We start from the raw sequence: 22,741 nt of genomic DNA, 5'->3' as shown, positions 1-22,741 counted from the left end.
TTTCGGGTCAGCCATGCAAGGAGTTTAAACGCTGGTATTCTTGTCCTCATAGGAAAAAAAAACCACACATGTTAAAAATCAACAACTCTCTTAGATCCATCAGAGAACTGAGGTCACAGGGAAACTACTGCTTTCAAAGTCAGAGAGACAAAAAGTAGCCAATTAAAAATATGTCCAAAATATTCTGTTCTTTACCAGGCCTTTCCTCTCAAAATCTACTTTTTAAAAAAGATTTTATTTATTTATTTGACAGAAAGACAGTGAGAGAGGGAACACAAGAAGGGGGAGTGGGAGAGGGAGAAGCAGGCCTCCCACTGAGCAGGGAGCCCGATGCGGGGCTGGATCCCAGGATCCCGGAACCATGACCTGAGCCCAAGGCAGACGCTTAACGGCTGAGCCACCCAGGCGCCCCTCAAAATCTATTTTATGAAAGCATAACTGACTGGGATTTTCTTGGCACCTGGTGGACCTGAGGAGGTGGAGGACAGAGAAATACTTGTGATAGTGACAGGATTCTTCCTTCCTGACATGAGTAGGTGACGGTTCCTCTAACACCACAGCTCCAACTCTAATTCCCCCAGTATGTGGCCATTAGTTCAACTCAGTACTAACACTAAGCGTCAGATTCACAGATTAAGCATTCACTACAACAAAACTGCCCCATTTCAGATGCCAGCCATAAGAGGGGTGCCTCGTCTGCTGACATTCCCACCCAGCTGACTACAAATCCACAGATGCCTTTGAAACCCCTGAGGTTTGATAATTTGTTAAAACAATTCTGAGAACTCAGGAAAGCACTGACTGGGGTGCCTGGGTGGCTCAGTGGATTAAGCCTCTGCTTTCAGCTCAGGTCATGATCTCAGGGTCCTGGGATTGAGCCCCACAACAGATCCTCTGTTCCACAGGGAGCCTGCTTCCCCCCTCTGTCTACCTACTTGTGATCTGTCAAATAAAAAAAATCTTAAAAAAAAAAAAGAGCACCTGACTTACAATTATTGGTTTATGACAAGAGATAACAGCTTAGGAACAGCCCAATGGAAGAGATACATAGGGAAAAGAATGGGAGCAGGGGTGAGGGGGGCAGATCACTTGGAGCTTCCATGTTCTCTCCCCACAAGCTGTCCCGACCTCCCCCTGCCTCCAGCACCTTCACGGGTTCACCAACCTGGAAGTTCTCGAAGTCCCATCTTTTTTTTTTTTTTTAAGATTTTATTTATTTGCAAGAGAGAGAATGAGAGCGTGAGAGAGAGCATGAGAAGGGGAGGGTCAGAGGGTGAAGCAGATTCTCTGCTGAGCAGGGAGTCTAAAGCGGGACTCGATTGCAGGACTCCAGGATCATGAACTGAGCTGATGGCAGTTGCTTAACCAACTGAGCCACCCAGGCACCCCTCGAAGTCCCATCTTTAAGGGTTTTGATAGAAGTTTCATTATGTAGGCTGGAGTGATTAACTCATGGACTTTGGTGATTAACTCAATCTCTAACCACTCTTCCCTCTCCAGAGGCTGGGAACTGGGACTGAAAGTTCTAAACTTCCCACCGAGGCCTGGCATTTCTGGTGTCCAATCCCCATCCTGAAGCTATGTAGGAGTCCACCAAGAAATGCCTCATTAGAACAAAACACACTCTCTCACCCTTATCACTCGGGATTCTGAGGGCTTCAGGGATCTTTGCCAGGAAGCGTGCTCAAGACCAAATGTCTTCCTTGTATCTACCCCAGGTGGCTCAGCTGGTTAAGCGTCCAACTTTTGATTTCAGCTCAGGTCATGGTCTCAGGGTTGTGAGACTGAGGCCTGCATCCGACTCCGTGCTGGGCGTGAAGCCTGCTTGGGATTCTCTCTCTCTCTCCCTCTGCCCATCCCCCCAACTCCCTCTGCTAACTCAGGCTCTCTCTTAAAAAAAAAAAAAGTCTCCAAGGAGACACAGCATTCCATGCTGCTTATGTGAATAATAACGTGGCAACATACATGAGTTTCCCATGGACAGAACTGCAAGGAGAAACAGATGAATCCACTATTAGAGTTGAATACGTCAAGACCCTCTATTAGTAATCAGATCAGCAGGAAGAATATCAGAGAAGTCGCAGTTTTTTTTAAATTAATTAATTTATTTGACAGAGAGAGAGAGAGAGACCACAAGTAGGCAGAGAGGCAGGCAGAGGGGGTGGGAGAAGCAGGCTCCCCGCTGAGCAGAGAGCCCGATGCAGGGCTCGATCCCAGGACCCTGAGATCAAGATCTGAGCTGAAGGCAGCGGCTTAACCCACTGAGCCACCCAGGCGCCCCAAGAAGTCGCAGTTTAATTGGGCAGCACCATGACTGGATTTAGTTGAAAACTGTGGGATACGTCATCAAAGAGAATATATATTCTTTTCAAGTTCACATGGAAAATTCACAAAGACAGCAATAGTGCAATCTGGTTGTCTGAATGACCAAATATATTTTGCATACATATTTGGTCTTATTCCACAGTTCCCGGCCTCAAAATCTACCCCAAACCTTGGAGTTTGCTAAGGGCTGGAAGTGATGAAAGGGCTGGTACTATGTTAGTGCAGGGACTTTGGGAAAGCACCTAAGGAAGGGGCTGGATTGCCAATGGAGCCGACCATTTGATTGGAAAGTTGTAACTTTCAGTCCCCCCAACCCCCGACCTCCAGGGGGCCCAGGGGCTGGAAATGAATCAGTGGCCAAAGGCCAGTGATTTAACCAATCAAGCCTATGTAATGCAGTCTCCACAGAAACCTAACAGGATGGGGCTGGCTGGAGAGCACATGAAGGTGACGGGACAGTGGTGCATCCAGGCAACACGGAAGGTCTGAGCCCTTTCCCTATACCACACCTTACCCCCCTCCATCTGGCCATTCCTAGTTGTAACTTTTTATAGTAAGTGGCAATCTAGTAAGTACAATGTTTCACTGAGTTCTGTGAGCCCCTCTAGCAAATTAGTATTCATCAAAACAGAGCCAAGGAGGAGCTTGTGGGAAGCTCTGATTTATCACCGGTCAGAATAGGTCACAACCTGGACTTGTGCCAGCCCTCCTGAGTTGGAGGGGGTTGACGGAAATTCTAATCTGTAGATCAGAAGCAGGGGTAACAGCCTGGGTGTGTGCGTGTGGTCTCGGAGGACCTCAACCTCAACCCCTGGAAGCTGCCATGATCTCTAGAAGTCAAAGCTAATATAAGGAGACAAGAAAAAGAAATAAAAGGCATACAGGGGTGCCTGGGTGGCTCAGTAGGTTAAAGCCTCTGTTTTCGGCTCAGGTCATGACCCCAGGATCCTGGGATCAAGCCCCGCATCGGGCTCTCTGCTCCTCGAGGAGTCTGCTTCCTCCTCTCTCTCTGCCTGCCTCTCTGCCTACTTGTGATCTCTCTCTGTCAAATAAAGAAAATCTTTAAAAAAATACAGAATGGGAAGTAAAAAATAAAAACTGTCTTTGACACATATAAAAATGACTATCTAAGAAGCAAATGTCAAACAATCCACAACAACAAGGAAAGTCCTTTGAACTAGAAGAGAGTAGAGTAAGACTGAAGGGATAAAAGGTTAATATAGCGGGGCACTTGGGAGGCTCAGTTGGTTAAGCGACTGCCTTCAGCTCAGTCATGATCCTGGAGTCCCAGGATCGAGCCCCGTATCGGGCTCCCTGCTCTGCGGGGAGTCTGCTCTCCCTCTGACCTCTCCACTCTCACGCTCGCTCTCTCTCTCAAATAAATAAAAAATTTTTTAAAAAGGTTAATATAGAAAAGGGAAAATTGTGCCTTCCTATAGATCTAAACAAATATAGTCAACTGATCTATGACAAAAGACAAAGGCCATTCAATATAGAAGACAGTCTTTTCAACAAAAAGTGCCAGGAAAAACAGAATCCACATGAAAAAAAATCTTATAGATACAGAGCTTACAGCTTTCGTAAAAGTTAACTCAAAATGGACTCAGAGATATATAAAAAATTCCCGTAAGATAACATATGAGAAAATTTAGATGACCTGGGGTTTGGTAATTATTTCTCAGATAGAACACCAAAATCAAGATCCATGAAAGGAAAAAAGATAGTTGAGTTTCGCTTCATTAAAATGAAAACCTGATCTGTGAAAATTAAGAGATTGAAAACAGAAGCCACAGACTGGGAGAAAATCTTCACAAAACACTTCTCTGATAAAGGGCTAGTATCCAAAATGTCCAAAGAACTCTTAAGACAAGAATAGTATGACAAGCAACACAATTAAAAAATGGGAGAAAGATGGGGTGTCTGGGTGGCTCAGTGGATGAGGCCTCTGCCTTCAGCTCAGGTCATGATCTCAGGGTCCTGGGATCGAGCCCCGCATCAGGCTCTCTGCTTCCCCCCGCTGCCCGCCTGCCTCTCTGCCTACTTGTGATCTCTCTCCATCAAATAAATAAATAAATAAAATCTTTTTTTTTTAAGATTTTATTTATTTATTTGACAGACAGAGATCACAAGTAGGCAGAGAGGCAGGCAGAGAGAGAGAGAAGAGGAAGCAGGCTCCTCGCGGAGCAGAGAAACCGATGTGGGGCTCGATCCCAGGACCCTGGGATCATGACCTGAGCCGAAGGCAGAGGCTTTAACCCACTGAGCCACCCAGGCGCCCCTAAATAAATAAAATCTTAAAAATAATGGGAGAAAGATGTGAACACACCCTTCACCAAAGACACATAGATGGTAATTAAGCATATAAAACAATGCTCAACACCATGTCATTAGAAATTGTGAATGAGAGAATGATATACAGCCTGACATTTATTACAACAGCAAAAATTCAAGACACTGCAAAAAAAAAAAAAGTAATAGTGAAGATGTGGGGCAACAGGAACCTTCATTCATGGCCGATGGGAATGGAAAATATATGCCTGTTTTGGGAGGTGGGCAGTTTTTCTTTTTTTTAAATTTTATTTATTTATTTGACAGAGAGAGATGACAAGTAGGCAGACAGGCAGGCACAGAGAGAGGAGGAAGCAGGCTTCCTATTGAGCAGAGAGCCCAACGTGGGACTCGATCCCAGGACCCTGAGATCATGACCTGAGCCAAAGGCAGAGGCTTTAATCCACTGAGCCACCCAGGCGCCCGAGGTGGGCAGTTCTTTAAAAAACCACCTATTTTTTTAACCATACTATCCAGCAGTCACCATCCTTCCTATTACCCCAAATGAGTTATAAACTCATAAAAGTACTTCATAAAGAAACCTGCACACGAGTGTTTGTAAGAGCTTTATTCGGGATGGCCAAGACTTACATGTAACTAAAGTATCCTCCAACAGGTGAATGGAAAAGTAATCACCGGCACCTCCATATAATGAAATATTATTCAGTAGTAACAGGAAAGGAGGTATCAAGCCAGAAAGCTGTGGAATAACCTCAAAATCCTATTGCGAGGTGAAAGCAGAGACCATGGCAAGGCCACCCACTGTATGGTTCCAAGCATAGTTCTGGAAAGCCCAAAACCGGAGACAGTTAATGAGCTACAGTTGCCAGGGATCTGGGGGGTGGGAAGGAGGAATGACTGAATGGATGGCAGGGGGTGCTTCGGGAAGGGAAAGTAGACTACATGGTCCAGAAATGACTGACACACATCATTTGATGCTGTCAGAGTCCAGAGACTGGCTACTGTAAACCGAGGACTTTACCACATCAGTACTGGCTCACAGATATAACAACTATACCACAGCAACACGAAATATAAAAAATAGGGCAAACTATATGAAGGCAAGAGGGTTATGTGGGAATTCTTTGTCCCTTTTTTTTTTAAAAAAAGATTTATTTATTTATTTATTTGTTAGAGAGAGAGAGAGAGCATGAGCACAGGCAGAGAGAGTGGTAGGCAGAGGCAGAGGGAGAAGCAGCCTCCCCGCTGAGCAAGGAGCTCGATGTGGGACTCGATCCCAGGACGCTGGGATCATGACCTGAGCCGAAGGCAGCCGCTTAACCAACTGAGCCACCCAGGCGTCCCCCCCTTTTTTTTTTTTTAAAGATTTTATTTACTCATTTGAGAGAGAGAACATGCGCGTACCTGAGCACACAAATGGGGAGAGGCAGGCAGAGGGAGAGGGAGAAACAGGCTCCCCACCGGGCAGGGAGTCCCATGCAGGGCTCCATCCTGGGACCATGACCTGAGCCGAAGGCAGATGCGTAACCGACAGAGCCACCCAGGCGCCCCCTCTCCGTACTTTCTGATTAAGTTTTCTATAAACCTAAAACTGCTGTAGAGAAGTCCGCCTTGGGGGGAAAAAAAAAGAAGACAGAGGCGTTCATATTCATCCCTGATGACTGACGACTGAGAGAGGCCATCGTTCATTCAACTGATCTGAATTTATTTCAGTGACCTATATGGCACCCTCTGAGGCCTAAACCCAGAGACATGGGAGAACAGAAATTTCCACTGAACGCCCTTCCGGACAGCCCACCCTGTGTGTTCGGAGAAGTGACATGAGTGCCTTCATCGCTCTCAGCAGCGTCTAGAACTCTGGTGTGGTAAGGCGTGTCCAGGCAAGGACTCACACTGGGACCTCAGCGCACTTGGGAGACAAATGTTACCTTGGTTTGTATGTTGGAAAGGTCTGGGAGGAAAGAGTCCCTGACTTTTTACCACGAAGGAGCATCTCTTCACAATCACCCAAGAGTCTACAAACGTAGCTGAAGCCATTGCTGGTCAGCGCTAAGGTGACGGACTGATGACGGACGGGCACAGTTTGGGGCCTGGGGCCACTTCTTGCCTCGGAAGCCCATGGACAAGGAAAGGCCATCGCGGGCAACCCCAGGAGGCCTGAGGAGAGGTCACTGAGGCCTCTGTCGTGAAACAGTGTTGGGGGCACTCACAGGTGTGCCTGCTGTGCGGCAACTGGACCAGAGCCCAGAGCCGTCTGTGTTGTCATGGGGGTTCCTAGTCAGGGTGGACCGTTTTACAAGTAAGAGCAGCAATGGACTCAAGTAGGATTTTAAGCAAAGAGTATGTTGCGGCCACAACACCAAAGGAATCTAGCCAGTGTGGTGGCTGCTGAGAGGGACAGCAGTTACTTCACGGTGTCAAGCAGGGAACAGGCTCCAGATTACCATATAATTTTTAAGATTTTTAAAAAAGATTTTATTTCTTTGAGAGACAGAGCACAAGGGGAGGGGCAAAGGGAGTGGGAGAGGAACAAGCAGGCTTCTTACTGAGCAAGGAGCCCTATGTGGGGCTCCATTCCAGGACCCCGAGATCATGACCTAAGCCCAAGTCAGACACTTAACCGACTGAGCCATGTAGGCGCCTGGGTGGCTCAGTGGGTTAAGCCTCTGACTTCAGCTCAGGTCATGATCTCAGGGTCCTGGGATCAAGCCCCACATCGGGCTCTCTGCTCAGAAGGGAGCCTGCTGCCCTCTCTCTCTCTGTTTGCCTCTCTGCCTACTTGTGGTCTCTGTCAAATAAATAAAATCTTAAAAAAAAAAGAATTTAAACAAGGTGCCAGGGCATTGCCTCATACATATGGCAATGGGCTAGCCCCTTTTTAGGAGCTCTTTTTTTAAAAAGAAAAAAAATATTTTTTAAAGATTTATTTATTTATTTGACACAGATAGATATATATATATCTATATATATATATATCACAAGTAGGCAGAGAAGCAGGCAGAGAGAGAGGGGGAAGCAGGCTCTCCACCGAGCAGAGAGCCCAATGCGGGGCTCGATCCCAGGACTCCAAGACCATGACCCGAGCTGAAGGCAGAGGCTTCAACCCACTGAGCCACCCAGGCGCCCCTTAAGAAGAAAATTTTTAAAAACTTATTCATTTGATAGAGAGACAGAGAGAGCACAAGCATGGGGAGAAGGAGAAGCAGGCTTCCCCACTGAGCTGGGAGCCCAATGTGGGGCTAGAGCCTGGTGTGGGGCTCAATCCGAGCACCTGGAGATCATGACCTGAGCAGAAGGTAGATGCCCAACCATCTGAGCCACCCAGACACCCCTTTATGAACTCTTTTTATTAAAATTTTTATGTCCCAAATATCTTCAGCGGAGGCTGTTGTTAGTGTGATGTCATACCCATGATGCTGGAGCAAGGTAGGCGCAGGTCAGATCCCACTCACAGAGGCTGAGTGCACAGGCTGCAGTTGGACACCCCCTGCAGGTAACCAGGTAGAGGTGCATCATGTCATTTGGGAGGTAAAAACCAACTGCACTTGACAGGAGGCTGAAAGGGGCACTGAACAAATCCAACTTGCTCAAGTCTCTGACGGCAGGAAATGTATCTGGTGCTGAATCGACAGAGTCATGAATTTCCACTACAGTGGGGACTGGGAATAGGGATTCATCGGGTGCAGACACAGCCTCAAGGTTGCAGGAATCCACTCTGACATGTCATTCATTCTTTCCAGATTTAAACGCTAGGCCAAATAAGGCTGTTAAAAGGAGAACCAGAGGGAACAGCCTCTTATTCACTAAAAAAGGAGTTTTCAATCAATGGTTTGGATTCCTTGAAGGCCCTGTTTAATTTATGTTTGGTCAGGGACACCTGGGTGGCTCAGTGGGTTAAGCCTCTGCCTTCAGCAGAGCTCAGGTCATGATCCCAGGGTCCTGGGATCGAGTCCTGCATTGGGCTCTCTGCTCCGCAGGGAGCCTGCTTCCCACCCTCTCCCACCTCTGTCTGTCTCTCTGTCTACTCGTGATTTCTCTCTCTCTGTCAGTAAAGAAACAAAATCTTTTTAAAAAAATTTATGTTCGGTCGGATTAAGTAATTTAACTGGGGGGTGGTGCAGGAAGGTCGGTGGGGTCCCATTTTGTTAGTAAAATTTAAAAGTGCCAAAAACAAAATTTAAATATTTGTTAAAGGTTTTTTTTTTTTAAGATTTTTTTTATTTGTGAGAGACAGAGATAGTGAGAGCATGAGAGGGGAGGAGAGGGAGATAAGACACAGTGGGTTCAGTCTTTCTCTGTTCAGTATGGGATATTTAAAGAAAATGGGTATGGGGTGCCTGGGTGGCTTAGTCAGTTAAGTGTCTATCTTAGGCTCAGGTCATGATCTGAGGGTCATGGGGCCGAGCCCTACACTGGGCTCTCTGCTCAGTGGGGAGTCTGCTTCTCTCCCTCTCTCTGTGCAATCTCTCTCAAATAAATAAATAAAATCTTTAAAATAAAAAAAAAAAGAAAGAAAATGGGTGCTAGGACCATGAGAGATTTTTAGGTAAGAGCGCAGCTCTCGTGGTTCAAATGAGACACGCTTATTTGTTCTCTGTATTATATTCAGCAACTCCCTTAAGTTTATCAGGGGCGCCCTGCTTAAGTATAGTCGGGTCCCCAGCTTTAGCTGCAAGCTGAACCTTAGTATTGACTATTTGCATAGTTTCCTAAATTAATGCATTATAGAGCCCGTGTTGTAGAGGCCCAGAGCATGAAGGAGTGTATTTTTATCTTTTTTGTTGCAAAAATTATTTTAATATATGTTGAATTTTCAATTGGTCAAACTGTAGACCTTGGTTTTGAGACAGAAAAACTGAAGGGACCTCACAAAAAAAGGATTTTTTTTCCTTTGCTACTTTTCCTGCTTCTATTCTTGCTAATACCTGCACCCCTGCCTTACACAAGCCTCTTTTTTTTTTTAAAGATGATTTTATTTATTTGACAGAGAGAGAGATCACAAGCAGGCAGAGAGGCAGGCAGAGAGAGAGGGGGAAGTAGGTTCCCCGCTGAGCAGAGAGCCTGATGCCAGACTGGATCCCAGGACCCTGAGATCATGACCTGAGCTGAAGGCAGAGGCTTAACCCACTGAGCCACCCAGGTGCCCCAAGCCTCTTTTTTTTTTTTTTTTAAATAGCCTCCAATACAGGGCCTGAACTCAGGACCCTGAGATCCAGATTTGAGATGACATCAAGAGTCAGAGGCTTAACAGACTCAGCCCCCCAGGCACCCCCTTACACATGCCTTAATGTATGTCCTCCTTGTAAAGATCAGGGAGTTAATGATTTCTTTTTTTTTTTTTTTTTTTTTTAAGATTTTATTTAATTTTTTGAGAGCGAGACAGTGAGAGAGAGCATGAGCGAGGAGAAGGTCAGAGGGAGAAGCAGACTCCCCGTGGAGCTGGGAGCCCGATGTGGGACTCGATCCCGGGACTCCGGGATCATGACCCGAGCTGAAGGCAGTCGTCCAACCAACTGAGCCACCCAGGCGTCCCAAGTTAATGATTTCTTTGGTGTTTTCCAGTACAACAGATAACATCCAAGGAGTGGCCTGGAGGGGTCATCGTACACCTTTTCAAAGACCACTGACTCCAGATACCCTGCCGCCAAGACACCTGGCTCCAAGGCACAAGTGAGGTATGGAGGACACCAGAGCACTCGTACTCACTGGACCAGTTCCCAGATGCCTGACAGGACATGTACATCAAACCAGCATTCTCAATAAAAACCCCAGACCCGAGGGGTCCCTGGATGGCTCAGCTGGTTCAGCGTCTGCCTTCAGCTCAGGTCATGATCCCAGGGTCCTGGGAGGAAGCCCTGCATTGAATAAATAGAATTAAAAAGAAAAGATTTTACTTATTTATTTGACACAGAGAGAGAGATCACAAGTAGGCAGAGAGGCAGGCAGAGAGGGGTGGGGGGGGCGGGAAGCAGGCCCCCTGCTGAGCAGAGAGCCCCATGCGGGGCTCAATCCCAGGACCCTGAGATCATGACATGAGCTGAAGGCAGAGGCTTTAACCCACTGAGCCACCCAGGCACCCCGAATAAATAAATTAAAAAAATATATCCTTTAAAACCTCCCGACCTGAAAGACGAGACTCACTCTCCTATTCCTTTCTGAATCTCCCAGACACTCCATCTGTACTCGCACTCCCACTCTCTATCTTCAATAAACTCTGCTCTCACTTCCTGCGGGCTTAAATTTGCTTTCTATCCTAAGCATAACCAAGGACCCTCTTGGCTGGTCCCGTGGGACCCCCTCTGGGTCTTCAGAGCCAGTTTCTCTGCATCAGTTTCAACACTTTTTTCTTCGGCTTCCTCTCCGGTTTTGTTTTCGCCCATCACTGGGTATACTTCAGGGAAGTGGGGTGCTCTCTACCTGGATATTTGTACATTGTTTCCTCCCGGGAGCCTCAGAGCAGTGCCGGCAGGGCCTGGAGCCTCCCGCATGACCACTGGTTGTTGTTTTTTTTTTGTTTTTTTTTTTTAAAGATTTTATTTACTTAGTTGACAGAGATCACAAGCAGGCAGAGAGGCAGGCAGAGAGAGAGGAGGAAGCAGGCTCCCTGCTGAGCAGAGAGCCCAATGCGGGGCTCGATCCCAGGACCCTGAGATCATAATCTGAGCTGAAGGCAGAGGCTTAACCCACTGAGCCACCCAGGCGCCCCGACCACTGGTTGTTTTATTGAGCTTGAGGACTCTGGACTCAGATCAAGTTTAAACTAACGCCTTTGCTGTGCCACAGGGGGACCCTGAGTGTGTCCCTTAAACTTGAGGCTCCAGATCTTTGCTGCAGGAGAGGCAGGGGTGGCACAGAGGGACTGAAGGGTCCCTGGGATTAGGGATGTGGACTCAGCCCACAGGCTTCTGGCTGCCCTGCCCTCTCCTTTCTCTAACTCAGTGACCGCTATTTCAGGAGTGACCCCCCCCCCCGCCGTGGGCCCTCCTCTTGCACAGGGTAGAGTCCCCTCTGCCACTCCACCCTCAGGTATGTGGGGCCAACCCAGGCTCTGTCACAGTGTCACCCTACCACAGACATAAATCAGCAAACACATAGTCCTGGACCACTTTAAGGAGGGCTTTGCTCTTACACTCCTGCTCCCACATGCCTGGGGACTGTGTAGACCACCGAGTCTGGTAGGCTGAACACAGAACTGAGGCGTGGGAGGGTCAGCCATGCGACACCGGGCAGCACAGGTCACAGCACGCGCTCCCCAGCCCCGAGCGCCCGCGCAACATGCCGCCATCAGGCGTCCGCGCAGGTGAGCAGGTCAGAGTAAGAGAAGCGGACCCACAGCCTAGCGGTCCTGCCTGGATGTGGCCGGCGGTGCCAGTGATTATGGTCACCTGAGGAGATGTGGGTCCCACGTCGAGACTGGGGTCAGTGTGGCACCGGGACACACACAGAGCAAGGAGGTAGGAAAAGGTTTACAAATCACATAATAAAGGTCTCTGGGGATGGGAGGTCTGTCCCTTCAAGCAGCTCTGACTGGGCTTCAGAAAGCGGTGAAAAGAGCCTGGTCTGGGGTTCATTGTGGTTGGGGGTGGGGCCGGGGCAAGAATCCTTGCCCGGGGCAGGGGCCTGTGTGATCTGAATCTCTTGCCATCTCTAGAGGAGATACCACTTAGACTTTCTCATCAGCCTGATCAAGTGGGAGGCATAAGACAAAGAGGGGGGGAGGAGACTTAAACTGTGAGCAAACATCCAAAATATGGAACCTGACTGCTCATACAAGGAGAAAATCGTGGTTAGAAAAAACGCGCATTTGCAAGAGCTTGTCTTCATGTAAAGATAATATATATGTATAGTATATATAACATATATATACTATATATAGTCTTTATATAGTTATATATTTAAATTTATATATTATAAATATAATATATAATATTTAAATATATTAAATGATATAAATATAATGTATATTATATATTTTATATAATATTTATAATATACATTTAAATTTAAATATATCTAAATGTATCTCTAAAGACTATATATATATATTTTATGTCATTTATATGTCATATAAAGACACATAAAGAAACATTAACAGGATGCTCAAGAAATGATCAACACTCATTTTCGGGGATGGCTGAAGCCAGAGCTCCGGAGTGGACCAGGATGTTCTGGCACTGAGTCTCCTTAGACTATATTTTACATATTTTTGCTAACGCTTGCATATATTATTTAAGGTAAACAGTAATATATATAAACCATAGTTTTTCTTTTTAATACCCTTTCTTTTGAATAATCTTACTATGCTTTTTAAAATTTAATGAAAAATTAGGAAAAAATTAGGAAACATTAGGAAAATTAGGAAACCATTCTAAGATTTCATCCTTTAAACATGAACACTTGGGGCGCCTGGGTGGCTCAGTGGGTTAAAGCCTCTGCCTTCGGCTCAGGTCATGATCCCAGGGTCCTGGGATCGAGCCCCACATCGGGCTCTCTGCTCAGCGGGGAGCCTGCTTCCCCCTCCCCCCGCCTGCCTCTGCCTACCTGTGATCTCTGTCAAATAAATAAAAAAATCTTTAAAAATAAATAAATAAACGTGAACACTTATGGGGTGCCTGGGGGGCTCAATCAGCTGAGTGTCCAGTTCTTGATTTCAGCTCAGGTCATGATTTCCAGGCTGTGGGACTAAGCCCTGTGTTGGGCACTGTGCTCAGCAGGGAGTCTGTTTGAGATTTTTCTCTCTCTCTCCCTCTGCCCCCACCTCATGTGCGGGCATGCTCTCCCGCTTTAAAATAAATACATATTAAGAAAAATAAACATAGGGATGCCGGGGTCGCTCAGTCGTTGAGCGTCTGCCTTCGGCTCAGGTCATGATCCCAGGGTTCTGGGATCGAGCCCCGCATCAGGCTCCCTGCTCAGCTGGAAGCCTACTTCTCCCTCTCCCACTCTCCCTACTTGTGTTCCCTCTCTCTGTCAAATAAATATATAAAATCTTTTAAAAAATGAATATTTATAAAAGTTTAAGCCATGAGAAACAAAAAGAATTTCAAATCTCTTTGCATAATAAAAGGCACCACAGTTGGTGGAAAAATTGTATAGCTATGTATAGAAGAATGAAACTTGACCATTCTCTTATACCATACACAATGATAAACTCAAAATGGATAAAAGACCTCAACGTGAGGCAGTAATCTATCAGAATCCTAGAGGAGAACATAGGCAGTAATCTCTTCGATATCAGCCACAGCAACTTCTTTTAAGATATGTCTCCAAAGGCAAAGGAAACAAAAGGGAAAATGAACTTTTGGGACTTCATCAAGATCAAAAGCTTCTGCACAGCAACGGAAACAGTCAACAAAACAGAGAGACAACCCACAGAATGGGAGAAGATATTCACAAATGACACTACAGACAAAGGGCTGATATCCAAAATCTATAAAGAACTCCTCAAACTCAACACTCAAAAAACAGATAATCACGTCGAAAAATGGGCAGAAGACATGAACAGACACTTCTCCAATGAAGACATACAGATGGCTAATAGACATACGAAAAAATGTTCATCATTATTAGCCATCAGGGAGATTCAAACCAAAACCACAATGAGATACCACCTCACACCAGTTAGAATGGCCAAAATCAACAAGCCAGTAAACAACAAGTGTTGGAGAGGATGTGGAGAAAGGGGAACCCTCTTACACTGTTGGTGAGAATGCAAGTTGGTGCAGCCACTTTGGAAAACAGTGTGGAGATTCCTCAAGAAATTAAAAATAGAGCTTCCCTATGACCCTGCAATTGCACTACTGGGTATTTACCCCAAGGATACAGATGTAGTGAAAAGAAGGGCCATCTGTACCCAATGTTCATTGCAGCAATGGCCACGGTCGCCAAACTGCGGTAAGAACCAAGATGCCCTTCAACGGACGAATGGATAAGGAAGATGTGGTCCATATACACTATGGAGTATTATGCCTCCATCGGAAAGGATGAATCCCCAACTTTTGCATCAACATGGATGGGACTGGAAGAGATTATGCCGAGTAAAATAAGTCAAGCAGAGAGAGTCAATTATCATATGGTTTCACTTACTTGTGGAGCATAAGGAATAACACGGAGGACACTGGGAGAAGGAGAGGAGAAGGGAGTTGGGGGAAACCGGAGGGGGAGACGAACCATGAGAGACTGTGGACTCTGGGAAACAAACTGAGGGTTTTGCGGGGGAGGGGGCTGGGAGAGCCTGGTGGTGGGTATTAAGGAGGGCACGTATTGCATGGAGCACTGGGTATGATGCATAAACAATGAATCTTAGAACACTGAAAAAATTAAAGTAAATAAAAAACACGAAAAAGAAAAAAAAGGCACCATAGTTTCTTCTCTCAACTTTCACTGGGGGGGGTTAAGATTAAGTAGCATATTATAATGCACTAGGGATTTGGCCTTCAGACATTAAATGTATGGGAATTATCAAAGATTTATGCAAGTTTTGAGCAGTTTTCCTTGTATCAATTAAAAGAGGAATTAATTTGCCTTAACCTTTAACAGTATTACAGCATCCAAATTTCCAAAGCTCCCTCTACACACACACACAAAACCTGACCTAAAATGTAAAACCTACCTGAGAATCTCAAATACCCCCATCTCGCCTCTTGAGAACCTTTTGCCTAAAGGGAACAAACATTGTTTGGTTCCAGGATTCTTTCCATTACTTCCATTGTATCTTTCAATCGACCTGTATTTTCAAAATCCAATAACTAAAAATTTCATGCTCTCACAAAGCAAACAGTATCACACATGGCTGAGGGAAGCTACCTAAAGTTAAAGGTTACAAAATGCAATATACAAACATATACAAGGAAAGAAATGCAAATATTTGAATCAGGTGAGATAAGCAGCCTGCTTCCACAGGTCAGAAGGAAAATTCATATTCCCAGCTTGTGGTCCAGATGGCACCTGTTGGAATACGACCTCTAGAATCAGAGAGGAGGTTTGGGGAGGAACACTTGGAGCCCCAGGAATGAAGTCTGGGAGCTACGTACACAACTCTCTTAGGGCATAATGGAAACATTCCTCTCTCAGGGTTCCATTCGCATAAGTTAAGAAACTACTGGCCAGATTTGGTGTAAGGATCTAACTCAAAAGAACTCCCCAATTCACAAACACTTGGTCCAGAAGACCTATCTCCTGACCTTCACAGACTTTCTCAATGTACAAAATTACTCTGAGTGCACCTACACTGCGCACGCAAAGCTCAAGCTTATGTCTAGAAACAGGCACAAAGAAACCACAATTTCCACCTCAGGAAGAGCAGCACTGCCCTGTCCTGTAATCCCATCCCCCATGTACACAGGCATCCCAGCTTTCCTTGGTTCTCTAGCTTTTCTCAGTTCCTTCTGTGGTGTCTTCCAGGAAGAACCAGCTGGGCCTTCAAGTACCTCCCTTCTCAGGCTCAAGGGGGAGTCCTTACCTTAGAAACACTGACCTCAGGCTTCTGCTTCCTACCAAGTTGCTCTGAACCACCAATACCTCAAAAGTGATAAGCCTAGTGTTTGGACAAAATCAAACCCGGTGTTTATGAATAAGGGAGGAAAGAAAACTAAGGATTCTTCTAGTAACAAAAGGAACACACCAACATCTACTTCTTTAGAAAATATAAATATGTTGGTTAATTACAATTTCCATGGCAAGAAACTGTTTGGAAACAATCATAATTGAACACCCTTCTAGGTACTGCAAGTCTAAGTCCTGATACTGCATTTCAAATCACCTAAAAGGACGAATCTCTGGGCCTTAACACACCCGCTCACGGGAAGGAAAAAAAAGGAAACAAAATTTGTAATAAATGTAACAATGGAATTTTTTTTCCCCTGAAATTCACCCCTTTCTTGCCTCTTTGTAAAATTTCATACTTTGGAGATCTACTGGTTAAAAACATTTTAACTTAACCGAAAAATGCAGGCTTAAAATTGAATAAAGTCACAAACTCACGTAGGGTCAATACTGACAGGAGACAACACTCAGGGAAGTCTCCAAGGAGGAACCGCCAACCAAAGGACTTCCCATAGGATGTCGATGCCCAGGGAAGACCCTGGGAGGAGAGGCAAAGGGATTTCATGCGACATATTCCAGGTGGTTAGTCTTGGCTCTCCACTTAAGTAAAACATCCATGGGCCAAAAAGATAAATCTTTAAAAAGAGCCATCCGTGGCTCTGTGGGTAAATGATAAAATACTGCGTAATATGAAATGCATCCCGGAAAACAAATAGTTAATAATGATGCTCTGAACTAGAGAGGAAAGATGGCGTTTCAGAAAACACGGAAAGATCTGGAAATTGAGGCATTTATTGCCAGTCCCATGAAGAGCTAGGCTGGGGGCACAGGGTCGTGACTTTGAGACCCTACTCCCAAATGTTTGGAAAAGTGCGGGGAAACCGGGTCCCCCCAGGGAGAGAGGGAAGGGGACCCCAGAGACCACAGCACCTCCCACACATGAACCCGGGAGACCGAGGCATGACCGTCCCCTGATGACCCTCCCTGTGGTCATCGCCCGATCTGAGGGAGACGCGGCCACGCAGGGACGGGAGAGGATGGCATGGGTCCCTGCGGCCGGGCCGGCCCCGCGCTGTGTGCCGCGCCATCCGCGGCCTCGGGTCCCCAGACTCCGGAGTTCACCGCGGGGAAGCCAGGTCCAGCCACGGCCGGTTCCAGCCGGTCCCACTGCCCCCCTTTCCCGACTCCCGGCCCCGCACACTCACCATTTGCCCGCTTTCTGGGGTACCGGGTCGACCACCATGCGATTGCCGCGGCCGGCGGAGCTCACGGCGACAGAGGATGTGGCGGAAGCTCCCCAAGCCTTTCAGGACAGCGCGAGGTGATGCGAGCCTCGGCCGGACAGCGGCGACGGCACCCAGTCCCCGCCGTCCACAGCGCGTCGCCCGCACGTACGGTTCCAGCGACTCCCCTGATTGGGCCGTTCGCGAGGCCCCGCCCCCGCCCGCCTGAGCGACAGCGGGCCGGAGGTCACGTCTTTGAGTCGACCTTGCTTGGGCGGCGGGCTGCAACCTGGTCTCTCCGAGGACGTCGCTCTGAACCGTGAGGCCACCAGGCCACTCACGGAGCCGTGACCCTTCCTCACAAACACGGACCCAAGTGACCTCACCGTAGGTAGTGCGGAGTCTGGTTCCATTTGGATCTTGGACCATCTGCCATCAGGGAGTCTTCTGCCCACCACGCCCCCCAACCGCACTCCTTTGTATGGAAAGAATCTCGAAGCCTTGGGCCACTTAGCTTGCTGGGAGGTTTGAACCCCACAGTCCTAGACCAGCCCCGAAGCCTCAGGTGCTCGCAGGTCAGAAACATACTGAGGCAAAAACCCACTGGAAAACCTTTCAGCGTCATTCCGTGGATACTTACCTGCTCAAAGGTCAGAGGAGGAAAACGGAAAGAACACCGCTTAGGGAAAAATAAGAGATGGTAAAGGTATCGAGGATAAACAAAAGCATGGGGACAACGGTCATCGAAGGGGCAGGACAGAGGTGAGCCACGGAGGGGAACATGAGACTCTGACTACTGCCCACACTTAGGAATCTTGATGATGACTTCGGGAATGTTTGTATTATTAGCAAATCCTACCGCAAAACATTTTGTACATTCTTTCCTCAATATATTTGATGATAAACAATTTTAAGAAGTAATTAAGGTTGAAAAAAGAACATAATTTGTATGTTTGTTTTTTCTGTAACGTGGCAATGTGAGCTTTCATTTCCAGCTTTAGCAGAAACCCCCAAGGTTTGGTTGAAAAGTAGAAACTAAAACATACCTACTAGGAATACATGAAAGGGTTTGTTACTTTCATAATGGAAGTTTCTGGGGAGGACAAGGCAAGCCTCTCAAGCAGGTGGGAATGCCTTGACAGAGCAAGGAAAGGAGACAGGCGTGTATTTTTTTTTAAATTTCTCTTTTATTTATTTTTTTAAAAGATTTTATTTATTTCTTTGACAGACAGAGATCACAAGGAGGCAGAGAGGCAGGCGGGGTTGGGGAGAGAAGCAGTCTCCCCGCTAGGCAGAGAGCCTGATGCAGGGCTCTATCCCAGGACCCTGGGATCACAACCAGAGCCGAAGGCAGAGGCTTAATCCACTGAGCCACCCAGGCGCCCCGACAGGCATGTGTTTTTACTGAGGGTGGTTGGAGGGTGGCTAGGTGAGAGTTTAGGGACTTACTGTGACTGACTCTCTTGCCAGGGCCAAAGCTGAGCACCCAGGCTTTCTGAATTAGCTCGTACAGATGTGGAGCACAGAGGGATGAGGGAGAGGTAAAACTCTAAAGCAGTCAGCTGTCAGATAGTAGAAAATATATACATATTGCTCTCTTCCAAATTCCTGGAGCTTGTAAATTCCTAGAGATAAGAGTACTAGGAGCCATTCTTGTTCTAATATTTGGTCTTTGATTCCATCCCTGACATAGGGCTCCTGAAACCATGTAAAGTCCTAAGTGATAAGAGCACTAGAAGCATCTTTTGTTCTAATGAGGTGACTCTGGGTAGGCTCTTGGGTGGGGACTGGTCATCAGAAAGTCCAAGCCATGCTTAGAAGCTTTGAATTTTTAGCTCAGCTCATCCTCCAGAAAGGAGAGAGAAGCTAAAAATGGAGTTAATATTTGATCATGTTTAGGGAGGGATGCCTGGGTGGCTCAGCCGGTCAAACACCTGAGTCTTGATTTCAGCTCAGGTCATACTTTCAGGGTCCTGGGATCAAGCCCCCCATTGCGCTCCATGCTTAGCAGGGAGTCTGCTTGAGGATTCTCTCTCTCCCTCTGCCCCTCCCCCACTTCTCTCTTTCTAAAATAGAGAATTCAGTCTTTTAAAAAAATGATCATGTCTACATTAGTAAGCCTCCATAAAATCCCAATGGTATGAGGTTTGGAGACTTTGCAGGTTGGGGAACACATCCACGTACTAGGAGGGTCGCATACTCCAACTCCATAGGGGCCCTCCAAGAACTCTCTCAACATATGTTTTCTTTTTAAAAGTTTTAAAAGATTTTATTTATTTGACAGACAGAGATTACAAGTAGTAAGAAAGGCAGGCAGAGAGACGGGGGGAAGCAGGATCCCCATGGAGCAGAGAGCCCGATGTGGGGCTTGACCCCAGGATCCTGGGATCATGACCTGAGCCAAAAGCAGAAGCTTTGACCCACTGAGCCACCCAGGTGCCCCTCAACACGTTTTCATCTGGCTGTTCGTCTGTATCCCTTATCATATCGTCAATAAACTAAAAATCTATTAAGTAAGTGTTTCCCTGAGTTCTGGAACCTGCCATAACAAATTAATTGAACCTAAGGAAGGGATTGCAGGAACCTCTGATTTGTAGCAAGTCAGTTGTGGGTAACTTTATTGGCACCTACTACAAGTGACTGGCATCTGAAGTGGGGGGGTCTGGTGGGACTGAGCCCTTAACCTGTAGGATCTGCACTATCTACAAGTAGATAGTGTTAGGACTGACACCCTGCTGACGTCACAGCTGTGGGGGAAAAACCCTCACACATTTGGAGACCAGAACTGTCAGAAGGAAAGAGTTCTGGGTGAATACAAAGGAGATACACGGGAGAAAAGAACTGGGTTCTCTCTACTCAGGAATAATATTGGATTTTCTCAACATATCAATAGTCAAATATTTAAAATGGAGTCAGAGGCTTATGGTTTCTTCCCTGGCATGGAAGGAGTTTAGAAGGTGACATTTCTATCCTTACCAGAAAAAGCTAGCCAAGTAAAATCAATGATTCTTCTTAGACCTATAGAAGAATTGAGGTCACAGTACAAACTGCTGTCTCCAAAAATGGAGACATAAAATAGTTGCCATTTTGAAATATTCCTACAACATTCTGTTCTTCTTAACAAGATCTGTCCTCAAAAGATTGTTTCTCAAAAAAAAAAAAAATTGTTTCTCAAGAATCCCATGCGGTCAGGGAAGGAAGTAGCCTCTTGATTCCCCTCTGGCCTTTCTGCCTGACCTAAGTTGAGGGTGTGGGGGAACTTAGATACCCCTGTGGGATTCATAGGTCATTTTTCACTGCTCATAGTCAATATGTTGGGTTTTCCAGCGCATTGGAACAAAAAACAAAATGGTTTTCCAAAACCATTTCTCCAACTCTCAACTGGGTGGCCTACAATTCAATTCAATTCAATTCTAACACTAACCAGAGTTAACATCAGACTCTACAGTTTAAGGGTATACTCCCACAAAATGGTCCCCATGTTAGAAGCCAGCTGCAAGTGGGAGGCCCAGCCCTTGGAGGGTCCCTAGACAAACTCCCATGTTTGTTAATTCAGTAGAAACACTATTAGAATAAAATTTACTTATTATTGATTTATTTTAAAAGGCAAAAGTCAGAAATAGCCAAATGGAAGGGGTATACAAGACAAAGTAGGTGGGGGAGGAAGGGAACTTCCATGTCTTCACCAGATACAATACTCTCCTGCCACACTGATGTCTTCACCAAAGTAGAATCTCTCTGAATCCTGAGGTGTAGGGGTTTTGATGGAGTTTCCTTACATAGATAGGCATGACTGATGAAATCATTGGTGGTTGGTGAATAACTCAATCTCTAGCTCCTTCCCAATCCCCAGAGGTTGGGGGCTGGGCTGAAAATTCTAAGCCTCTAATCAGATCTTGGTCTTCCTGGTGACCAACCTCAATCTTGAAGCATTACTAAATGCTTGAAGGCTTACAAATAGTGGCCTCTTTGAAAATAAGATGCTCCTATCACCTTTCTCACCCAGAAAGTCCAAGGGCTTTGATGGTATTTAGTAGGAACTAAGGACAAAACCCAGAAATTTTGGGGGAGTGCCTGGCTGGCTCAGTCAGTGGAGCACATGACTGTTGATCTCAGGGTCATGACTTCAAGCCCCATGTTGGGTGTGGAGCCTACTTAAATTAAAACAAACAGACAAAAAAAAAAACCCAGACATTTTTCTTATTATACCAAAGGTCACAGCCCAGAGACACATGCTCATTAAAATACTGAGACCAATACTGAACACTTCCTCTCCATCCACAACATGCCATTACATCAGGATGGCCCCCATTTAATAACAATGGAATAAACTGAAAGAAATATACATTTCAGAACTTATTGTAAGAAGTCTTTTCAGTACTCCCAAAAATGACAAAAGCAAGGACACCTTGGGTATTTTAGCCTTTGACAGCTACAGAGAGTAAACATAGACTAAACCCTCGTCATATAAACATGAACCCTCAAGCTAAGGACATATTTATCCCAGTTCTTTTTTCACAGTACATCATGACTGGCATTCAACACCAACAACAAAAATATTAAAATACACAGTTTGAAGAAATAGTACAAGTAAAAGCACTTGATTCAGATGTAGCAGATATGTTGCAATTATTAGACGAGATGTAAAGCAACCATGGTCAATATGCTAAGCACTTTAATGGAAATAGTGGACAACGTGCAAAAACAGGTAGGTAATTTACTCAGAGATGGAAATTAAGAAAGAACCAAAAGAAATAGGCAAGAAATGAAGAAACAAAACAATAGAAGAAAAATGAAGAATTCCTTTGGGGGGCCTCATCAATACAGTGAAAATATGTGATGAAAGATTCAGTGAGCTTGAGGAAATGTCAATAGAAACTTCCAAAACTGAGATGCAAAGAGAATAAACAAAAAAGGCAAAACAAATCTAAGAAATTTGGGAGAGTGACACAAAGTGTAACATAACATAATTGGACTACATGGAGGAAAATAAAAACAGAAAGGAACAGGAGATATAAGTGAAACAATGACTGAGATACTCCCAAATTAATGTTAGACATGGAACTACAGATCCAGGAAGCTCAGAGATCACCAAAGATAAAAGCCTACAAATGCACACCTAGCAATATCATATTCAAAGTTGAGAGGAAAAGACAGAAAATCTTGAAAGAAACTAGGGGGAGAAAATATAGTTATATAGAAAGAAAAGAATTAATTCAGGCTTCTTTTCAGAAACATGCAAGCAGGAAGAGAGTTTTGTTAAATTGTAAAAGTGTTGAAAGAAAAAACTCCAACTACAGTTTTGTGTCAAACAAAATAATTCTTTAAAAGTACGAGGAAAAAAAGACTTTTGGAGACAA

The 22,741-nt window shown here is 45.6% G+C and overlaps 1 protein-coding gene across 2 annotated transcripts in view; it reads right to left on the bottom strand.

Annotated features, from left to right (window-relative positions):
• Positions 1-22,741, bottom strand: part of LOC116883124 (zinc finger protein 791-like) — a 40,985-nt gene that overhangs the window by 9,372 nt on the left and 8,872 nt on the right. Inside the window, exon 1 of one of the 2 annotated variants that reach the window (XM_032884106.1) lies at positions 17,364-17,640. The exons of the other annotated variant lie outside the window; for it this stretch is intronic. Coding sequence (XP_032739997.1) covers positions 17,364-17,366 — 3 coding nt within the window. The 5' untranslated portion in view covers positions 17,367-17,640. Of the gene's footprint in view, positions 1-17,363; positions 17,641-22,741 lie in introns of those variants that run through there. 2 annotated transcript variants of the gene reach the window in all.

This window comes from Lontra canadensis, unplaced genomic scaffold (genome assembly GCF_010015895.1).
Source record: "Lontra canadensis isolate GAN:19392208 unplaced genomic scaffold, GSC_riverotter_1.0 scaffold88, whole genome shotgun sequence".
NCBI classification, from domain to species: domain Eukaryota; kingdom Metazoa; phylum Chordata; class Mammalia; order Carnivora; family Mustelidae; genus Lontra; species Lontra canadensis.
This window is presented reverse-complemented; position numbering and strand designations above follow the sequence as displayed.